We start from the raw sequence: 10307 nt of genomic DNA on the forward strand, positions 1-10307 counted from the left end.
TTTTGTCTGTGGATAAAGTACAGGACATTTGTTCCCATAGCCCAAACAGTGTTAATGTTATTTAAAGTGTTAGGGACACACTGACACAACCCTTGACCCGTTACACTCACACAGACACAGATTCACAAACAGGCTCACACAGTGTTATTCGTGTTTTGTGCCCTGTACTCACTTCAGGGGCACACAGCCTTCTGTAAATAGAAAGTGGCAGAGGGAATGAAAACATGCTGTAACGCTGCTGCTCTCACCGTCTGTACTCAATGCTGGACCCCAGATTTAACAGGTCAAGCTTTACAGACGGTGAACCCCCCCCCCCCCCTTTCCATTGTGGGAAACAAAGCCTCATGAAGCAATCACAAGTCGCGAAGTGGGATGAAATGGGGCAGTGGATTTGGCCGGTGCTTGTGTGGTACATTGTGATCTGCAGTATGTCTGTCTACAGCTCTCCCCCATGTGCTCCCAGAGCCTTTCCCTGGGAGTGCGGCCTACTTTTCAGAACACCAGGAATAGCCAGCAGGGTGCTATTAGTGCGTCTAATGTGAGCCAAGCAAAGAGGGAATAAAGAGTACAGAAACCTGCAGATAATTGCAGAGCTAAAGACCACTCGCTCCTTCACTCAAGCACTCAAGCGGCCTCTCTTGTACAGACACAAGCGGACACTCAGGTGTGTGTACACAGTATAATACCCTGTGCTGCAAACATGGATGTGCTATATATAGTTTGCTCTTGGGGCAGCTGAGCATACACATTAATTTGCTAATCTTCTGCAGAGCATGTGTCATCCTTTTATCAGATTAAGAGAAGGGTAGGGGTCAGTGTATGAAATAAATCAAATGGAGTGTGATACATAGCTAATGGCATTAGAGCTGGGGAGCTAGTAGCAGCTGGAGAGACACAGTGAAGAGGGAAAAGTAGCAACTTTAAATAGAGAGGTACTCAAAGTGAGAGTGTGAGAAGAGCCATTAGCACATAAAGAGCAGAGGTGCAAAGAACAGCGGTTAAATAAAATTTCAAGTACAAGAAAAGCATCATTATAAAGTGGCGTTCCTAAAAAAATAAATAAATAGACTCAAGCACATGACTGCTTTCCATCTTTAGTACTAAACAAAACAGACACAGAAATATGAGTTCTTGTGCTTTTGTGTCGCTGTGTTGGTCTGCATGTATCAGTTCCCTTTTCTTCCTGCTTTAAGTCTGAGTTAAGGGTTTAGAGTTTCACCCAAGGAGGTTTTATTCAACGGAGTAATAGCGTTTTCCATTTGTTTAGGTGATTAGTTATACTTAAGTAGCTGATTTTGCAAAGTCTCTGCGTCCAGAGGAGACTGACATGGCTGTAGTCATCTGCATGACACTGTTGAAAGCATGAAGAATATGTCTTTGCCCACATGGAGGGAGGAGTATTATGTGGCCCTCCTTCAAGTTGAAGTTGCTGTTGACTCCCATTGACCCAATAATCACAGTAGCTGTATCATTTATGGCTGTATCATTTGAGTTGTCGTGCCGGAAGAAAGCTTACACCTCCTGCAGTATGACGTAAAACCCGCAGATACATGCAGATGTCGCAGTTTAAATGCAGACGCCACCTGTAATATGGATCACTTGTTTTCAAGAATATTGTCAGAGCTCTGGGTGAGTGTCTGAACATAAGTGGAAAAAATAAATCATGGGATAATGGAAGCTTAAGTTGTTTCCATTGTGGACACAAACTATGAGGAGTGAAAAAAAAAAGCCTTGCAAGCAATCTGTGCTGCTGTTTGTGTTTGCAGTTTCCTTGACACCCACATGGTGGCAGGATAGAAACATACATCTACATTTCCCTTAAAGTGCCTGTTGTTATGACATCATTGTCACATCATTCCCACGCGGGCTCAGCTTGTATAAAACCAGACATAAATAAGAAAGTCTTTTGTCAGGCCAACAAAATATTTTCCTACCCTTATAAAAAAACAAGTTCTTTTCTTCTTCACATGCACTGGCAAGACAGAGGCTCTCTTTTAGCGAACACGTGCACAGCTCAAGACCTAATTGCCTTGAGTCCAACCTAAAAATAGAACAATCTAATAAATCCAACTCTGGTGTTATGAGTTTATTTAACAGCAAGAGAGTTTTTATTTGGGTAATAATGTCCTTCAGGCTTGGAAGTGTGAGCTATTCACAGGGATACTGCATTAGAGCACCCTGTTGTTTCCATGAAACAGAGGCCTAAATTCTGTGCAGCAGTTCATCATCTGGTTTATGCCTGTTTCACGCAGGGCACTGACGTTATTCCAGTCAACGGATAAGTTATCTCTCCACCAGTGATATTTTGTAAACGGTTATGTATTCTTTGGAATTCATTGCAAAATTTGTTTACGAAATTTTTTTTTCTCTGCCTAGGAGAAAAAAAAAACTTTCACATAGCTTTTACTAGATGTCACACCAAATGCGGTCACCTTTTTCATTTAGCATACACATTTTTAATGAACCACTTTAGAAATTCCCCTCTCCTGAATGTGACGAATGCTTTCCAAACAGGGCTCTTGAGGTTCTCTGAGTTGACTAAAGTCATCTGCACCAGCTCAGCGCCGCAAACCCAAACACACCCAAATCAATCCACTTACAAAGTCACACTCATCCTGATTTAAAAGGAGCCATTCAGCCGCTATTTCCAGCAACTCATGCAGTCATGTTATATCATGTGTATGGGCAGGTTTCTGCCGTTCCTTCCCTGCAGGCGTTGGAAAAACACACACCTACAGCTGACTGTGTTCTCTGTTCAGTCCAGGAGGCCGCTCTGTGTGTGTGAGACCACGTCACATTTGCAACTGGACGGCCAGTGTGAAACGACATACATCAGACTTCAGAGAAAGAAATAAAATTCATAGTAAATGATCCAGATCTGCCTTAAAATTGAATGGACTTCATCCCTGACCCACACCCCATCCCTCCACTGAATTCGGTGCAATTGGTTCAGTGCTTATAACATAATCCTACTGACAAATAAACAAATAGGGGTGAAAACATCATTTAATTAGCCCTCTCCTTCTTCCCTTCACACACACATGCACACACTGGTGCAGACTGGGAGTTTCCCAACACCTGTGACTGGCATGAAAGCACCAGTGAAGTGGGCATGAGTTGGCACTTATACAGGGGGTGTTCTTTGAGATGTTTGCGTGGGTGTTCTTTTATCCCCATCCGAGTGTATTCATGCACAGTGCACCCACCCCCGGGTGTTCATGTTTGAATGATATGTGTCTATAACAGGAGGCTCTGTTTCTTAATTTGGGGTGTACATGCTCTCCTGGGGGCTGCGGGCTGGCAGTGGGACAGCTTGCGGTGATGAGGGCCAACGAGCGCACACCACCGCGCTGCATTATTAGCGGGCCAGCCAATCCACAGTGGAAATCAAAAGCAGGGACTCAGGAAATGGGTGTTGAGTGAGGTCACATCCCATTGAGGCAGCACGTGCTCCAGGTCGGGAAAAGCCAGGACAGGCACCATGGGATTATGGGAAAGCGCAGTATTCTGTTGGAGCCCATGGGGGCCGAGGGGTTGGTGTATTACTTGGTTTGAGCGTTAAGGTGGCCAGTACAGGATCTGTGTGTGCGCGCGCGTGTGTGTGTGTGTGTGTGATGGTTGTCGATTGGGGAAACAGGTGAGGTGGGCGGTTTGGAGGATTTTGGATGCTGCTGCTGGTGGGAAGCAGCAGAGGAGTGAGGAGGTCACTGTGCCCTGTTGCCTCGGCCCTGGGTCAGCTCCCTCTCAGCAACCCCTCTAGGCACATGGAGAATGGCATGATGAAACAGAGGAGTGAGCATTGAGTCTCTCTCCTCCTTCTCTGCCACATTCGCTCAGTCCCTGCCGAGGAACCTGCCAGGGACACATCTACAGGAAAGACTGTTAGAGATATTAGATTGACAGGAGAGACACTGACGCGAAGCGAGGAAAAGGAGCCTGATATCTGCCTTTTGGAGAAATTCTCTTCCACCATACCAACATACCTGGCTGAAGACTAAAATGTACACAACACGACCTCTGTTTTCATCTTTTCTGGCATTTCTGGGTTTGATATCATATGGATTGGATTTACAGTGCTGAAGGGCTTAATTGGTGATTGCCATGCCTTGGATTGTTTCAATTGTGGACATTGGACTTGGACACTCAACACTTTTCTTCCCATCTCTCTTTTTGTCTACCTCCTCTATCTACTTCATCATCCCTGTCATCCCTGATTCAATTTTTCTCCTCCTCCTGCTTCAACTTTCCCCCCTGCTTCTTTTACCCATAAATCTTTCTTCCACTCCATCCCTCTCTTTCCAACTCCTTCTCTTCTCCTTCCTCTCCTCTGTCTTTTTCTCACTCAGGGCCAAAGACATGAAGAATCGGCTGGCTTTCCTGCGGAGGAGGAATGAATCCCCAGGAAGCAACCCAGCCAGCAAGTTAGACAAATCTATGAAGTCAGTCAAGTAAGTGGCCACTTCCTGACAGCATGTGCGTGTGGGTGTGTGTGTAAGTGGCTTTCCGGGTCTCGCCACAACTGGTGATGACCTGGTGTTGGAAGACAGACATGTGGGCAGTAGGAGAGATGGGAGTGTGCTTGTAATGCGTGGTGTTAATAAAATGAATGGGAGCATGTGTTAGTAAGGACGGCATGTCAGAAGGAGGGAAAGTGAATTGTTTGGGTGTTATTTGTTTTAATGATCTAAAAAATATATTTACCATATGAAATATATTAATTTAATATATCACACATATGAAATCTCAGCGATTGATGTGATATTAAAGACTGAAATTGTTTCCACGTTTCGAAACCTGTATTTTGGTCATTGCATTGGACTTCACAGGAAACTGTAAAACATCAGCAAAATATATTCTTTATGAACTTTTAATATATTCTTTACTTAGTAATCATTTAGTTGCAAAAATCTCAATCAATGTCATCTGTAGAATTACATGCAAATATAAATATCATAGGTTGTTAAATTATAATTTCTCTTATAACAGTAAAGTTAAAGAGTAATTCAAGAATGTGATTACTGTATGTCTGCTTATTTTTCAAATAGCAGCTTGAACACATGAAGGCTGTTAGACAAACAAGATGTTAAAGAACAAATGTCATTTTAGTCGATTTATCAGGACAGATCTCAATAGAATGTCGAATAACGGCTCAGATGTGGACTACACTGAGCGTAAGACAAGCCCTGGAAGGAGGCGTGCTTCATAGCAGGGAACATAAAGGATGAGAGGCAGCAGGGGGCAGACACAAGCCAGTGGGGGGAGGAGGTCTCTAAACCCAACAACGCATCCCCATTGGATGGCGGAAGCCCCTCCCCTCCCGCCTGCCAACTTGTCTTCAGTGGGAATATAAAAACCTACCCCCACCAGAGTGAAGCAGACAGACTCATGGCTCTCAGTGTTGAAACAATCTGTAGGGCAGAACTGAATGTGAGGGAAAGAGCAGTAGACACAGACTAGAGTGGAGCGAGTCAGCGGAGAGGATTTACCTACGTCCAAGTTTCCACTCATCTACCCAGCATAGACAAAGTTCTGCGGATGGGTCACACAATGAGAAACCTGGCTGAGATGGGCTTGTTAAAGAATCGCTCTGCTTTTATCTGCAGGCCCACCCCGGAGGAAGCACTGAAATGGGGGGACTCGCTTGACAAACTGCTGGGACACAAATGTAAGTTACTTTTAATTTCTTAAATTTTTTTCTCTCATATTCTCCTTACTTTACGTACATGCAAATCAGCTATCTGTTGTCTTTAACATGTTTGGCATATGGTTTGTACAAGAGAGTGAATAAAGACATACGGTGCATGCTTGAGGTGGTGGGGGAGGCTGGTTAATCACAGGAAATATGCATGTATTGATATGTGAAACACACACACACACACACACACACATACATACACACACACACACACACACACACACACACACACACACACACACACTGCCGCAGTGAACGGGCAGCTTGCAGCAAGTTTACCTAATCCCAACAGACAGAGTCTATGCGTTACATAGAAAGAAGGGGGAAGAAAAAAAAAAACAGGCAACCTTCAAGTGCATTGCTATTTTTGTTTTCCACAATTCATCTTCCACAGTTCAGTTTCAAAGCCGATACCAAGCCAGCGCTACATCTGTTCCTCATCTGGCTTTGTTGACCTCTTTATTCTCCCCCCTCTAATTTCCTCCCTTCTACAGTACCTCTTACCTCACTCCTGCTTACCAGAATGAGGTAAGACATAACTGCTTGTATTGGCGCTGCTTATCAGCTAGGGTGATTCATGGGAACGGAAAGGTGCAGACAGGAGTAGTGGGTGGACACGGCTTCCTGCCTTTCTTTCTTCTGGATGCCTTCTTCCTCAAATCATTAACTGGACCGAAACTTAAAAAGCCCGGAGATCCAGAATTAACCCCCCCCACCACCACCACCACCACACACACACACACACACACACACACACACACACACACACACACACACACACACACACACACACACACACACACACACACACACACACACACTGAAACAGCAATGTCTTTGTTCATTCACTGCATGTGCATAGGGAGACGCATATATGTCATGCTGAATAATAAGGAAGGATTGGGTCAGCGGTGTGATGTCACTCAAAGGATGACAAAGGGTTGAATATGCACTGCGGTGTCCAGAGGGGTTTTTAATGTCTCACTTTATTCCAACCACATGACTCAAAAAGGCCGTCATGGAGCTATTTTAGGCGCTGAAACTTCAAGGAGCGTTTCAGCTGTGAGGTTGCCATGGCACTCTAGTCAACTCTCCTCTTGTTTATTCTCCTCCTCCTCCTCCTCCTCCTCTCTGCTCTCTCTCAGATGGTCTGGCAGCGTTCAGAGCTTTCCTGCGCACAGAGTTCAGCGAGGAGAATCTGGAATTCTGGCTAGCATGTGAGGAATACAAGAAGATCAAGTCACAGTCCAAGATGGCCTCAAAAGCCAAGAAAATCTTTGCAGAATACATCGCTATCCAGTCTTGTAAAGAGGTGAGTGAGAGTGAAAACAACTCACATGGAGACTGGAAAAAATGACATCAAAACAGCCTCCTGCAAAAAAAAAAAAAAGAAAGAAAAGAAAAGAAAGAAAAGAAAAAGAAAAAGATGCTTTTTCCATTTTGTGTTTCTTCAAAATAAGAGCGTAACCTTACACTTGCCTCACTTGTTTTATTCTTTTTCCTCTGCAGGTAAATCTGGATTCGTACACCAGAGATCACACTAAGGACAACCTGCAGAATGTGACACGCTCCTGCTTTGACCTAGCGCAGAGGCGGATATACGGGCTGATGGAGAAGGACTCATATCCCCGCTTCCTCCGCTCAGAACTCTACTTGGACTTAATCAACCAAAAAAAGCCCAGCTCCACTTCGACTTCATCTTCATCATAAGAGACCAGAAAAAGCTAGAAAGAAGGAGAAGAGAAAGATGATGATTGATGATGATGATGATGATGATGATGACTTGAAAAACATACAGTGGGTGGGTGGGATGTGAGGTTCTTTGTTTGCCTTTTTTTAATTTTTCTTTTTGTGTCTGTCATCCTGTTCACTATAATTTTTTGGTGTTGTTGTTGTTGTTTTTATGGTGTGAGAGGACGCGGCAAAGCTATGGCACTGCAAAGGAATGTAGTTTACACAGTTACCAGGTGGATGGATGAATGGATGGACTGATGAATGCATGAATGGATGTTACTAAAAAATACAGAAGCCCACATTGAGGGCTGGAGCAGGAGCTGGACGCTTGTCTGATCACTGTTGCGTTTTTTTTTTTTTTCTGTCAGTCTCTTGTAAGGAAAAAAAAAAAGACATTTGTTTGTGTTTTTAAGTTTTTGTCCAGTTGTACTGGAGAAAAGGAGGGGTTGTTCAAAAAAAAAACCCTGCAGACATGAAGACAGTCCGGTACTGTTTTGTCACTTTTTTCCTTTATTTCCCTTTTGAAACTCCCACTTTAAATCCCCTCCTTTCCTCCACCACGTCCTCTGTGAAGCCACTTCAAAAGCTGTTGGTACGACACAACGTCCTTTTTCCTCGTGTTTTTTTTTTTTTTTTTTTTCTTTCATCAAGCTCCAAACTGTATGATGGACAGAAGAGAAAAAGAAAAGATGATGTCTGAATGAAAACTAGTGTTGTGGCTCAGTTTCACATGCATCTCTGTTAAACTCTACATCCTCTCAAAGCTTCTATAAACAGCTTCCAACTTATTCAGTTCATCCCAAGACTGTGGAAAGATACTGTGAGCGTTCAACGGGGACAGAGGCGGAGACAGCGACGGGCAAAGAACACAAATGTATAAATAACGGATGGACTGGAGCTGTGAAGAAACACAGACGTGTCATTCTCACATTAAAAGACGAGAAGATCAAGTCACAGTCCAACAGACATTCAAAATCACATTCAAAGCCAGAGATGGAAAAAAAAAAATAAAAAAACGACGACTTCCTTCCTCTCTCCAAAGACTGTTTACAACAAGGAATGAAAACACAAGAAGCAAAAGAGAAAATGTTCGGTGCAGCCAAACGCCATTTCCTTTAACATTGTAGCTCATTCTGGACTAATCGAGGAAGCGTTCTCAGGACATTGCTATGACAGGTTCCAGCTTGGTTTATCTTCTCAGCTGTTTCTGTTTTTCTACACACGCTCGCTGTTTTTATATGCTTTAGGGTTCCTACCTGCCCTTCCGTAGTTCTACTGAGCAATACACGAGAGGTTGCTCCTTTCATAGTCTGAGGAAAAAAAAAACTGCTTCATGTTGTACAAAGGTTTTCGCCTATTTATTTAGATTAACTTGCTGGATGCTTCTACAGACACCCTCACCTCCTCCAAAGCACTCGGCTAAAAGCTCTCACTTTCCTCTTAACCACCAAACAGGTCCAATGCTGTCCTGAACTTTAAGTGCAATATTTTTTTATTCTTTATTTTATTTTATTATTATTTTGGTTTGTTCATTTATTTGGATAATTTTGAATTTTTATGGGGAAGACGAAACAGCTTGAGCTCTGTATTAACTTTATTTGTTAAGAAAAAAAAAACCGTAGAGCTATAAGGTTGACTTACAACGTAAACTTTCAAGAAGCATAAGTAGTTTAACGAATTTTAAGCAAGTGATTCTAACTGTGTTAACCCCTGGCAGCAGGCAGCTGGGGACGTTATGGTTGTAAATATAATTCTTTAAGAAAACTATGTGATAACACATTAAAAACAAACAAAAACAAAAAGCTGATAGGTCTCTGCTGGTGATGAATGTGGGACCCAGCTGTATCTATGTAAATATGAGAGACTCAAAACTATAAGATGACATGTATTGTTAAAACATTAGGTGAGCAAGAGCAGGTACAATCTGCTCTTTTCCCTGGTCATACACTGCTTGTAAGGAGTTTTCTGAAATGCATTTTATCATTTTCACTGTTTACAATTCAAAATGCATCTCCTATGATAGCAAGTGAAAACAGTAGAGTACATTTGGTGTCATTGCTAATGATAAATAAACCAACCAACTGAAGAAGTAAGACATGTTGTCTGTGATTTTTCTTATGATGTGTGTTTGATAACATTCATGCCGGCGCATGTCGTTCACAAACATGCAAAGGCAGATGTGCATTCAAGTAGCAGACAGTAGAATGAAGTTGCTCAAAGGAATAGTTTGATGTTGGAAGGATGTGGGACTAGTCTGGCTCTGTCCAAAGTTTAAAAAAAAAAAAACTGCACCTTTAAAATTCCTTAAATAACCCGTTAATTAGTCTGTACAAAACCCCAAATGTAACCATGACAATTTGTGGTTTTACGGGGAGTCACGTGCTACACCAGACCCCAAGGTGATGACAAGACTGCGGGAAGTTTCTGTGCCTCTGCAAGAAATCTGAAACAAGATATATCTTGTTAATATCTCAGCTGAGAGGTGCTAATTGGTGTGTTTTTAAAGAAATGTTTTAACCATTTCCTCTTACTTTGGCGAAACTAATTGCTTGCTGCCTCTAAAGCTCCATATTTAGTGTGCAGACATCTCATCTAACTATTGCCAAAGAATGTTAAACTATTCCTCTGAGTCAATTGAATATTGAAATCCATCCACCTGGAGGAAATTCTGGTTTATTAAAATGTGGGTCTTCCTCTCATAGTGTTAACCATCATTCGTATTGGTAATAACAACCTTGGACTCACCAAGTTAATTGCTGAGACAACATGGCGCAAACACGGAAAAGAAGTCAGACGGGGGGGGGGCAAGAAAAAGAAGCGGTCAGCGGTTCATCTTCGGCCAGTCATATAGTTGTGTGTGCATAGTTCTCTCCAGCAA

General features: G+C 42.8%; 1 protein-coding gene across 10 annotated transcripts in view; it reads left to right on the forward strand.

Annotated features, from left to right (window-relative positions):
- Positions 1 to 9522, forward strand: part of rgs3a (regulator of G protein signaling 3a) — a 144611-nt gene extending 135089 nt beyond the window's left edge. For 9 of the 10 annotated variants that reach the window (XM_056403040.1, XM_056403041.1, XM_056403043.1 and 6 more), the window contains 4 exons: positions 4347 to 4448; positions 5604 to 5665; positions 6841 to 7007; positions 7205 to 9522. In XM_056403040.1, coding sequence (XP_056259015.1) covers positions 4347 to 4448; positions 5604 to 5665; positions 6841 to 7007; positions 7205 to 7405 — 532 coding nt within the window. In that variant the 3' untranslated portion in view covers positions 7406 to 9522. Of the gene's footprint in view, positions 1 to 3843; positions 4002 to 4346; positions 4449 to 5603; positions 5666 to 6840; positions 7008 to 7204 lie in introns of those variants that run through there. The other variant, XM_056403049.1, reaches the window with a different exon arrangement.
- Positions 9523 to 10307: the final 785 nt, after the last annotated feature.

Source organism: Seriola aureovittata, chromosome 18, assembly GCF_021018895.1.
Source record: "Seriola aureovittata isolate HTS-2021-v1 ecotype China chromosome 18, ASM2101889v1, whole genome shotgun sequence".
Lineage (NCBI taxonomy): Eukaryota > Metazoa > Chordata > Actinopteri > Carangiformes > Carangidae > Seriola > Seriola aureovittata.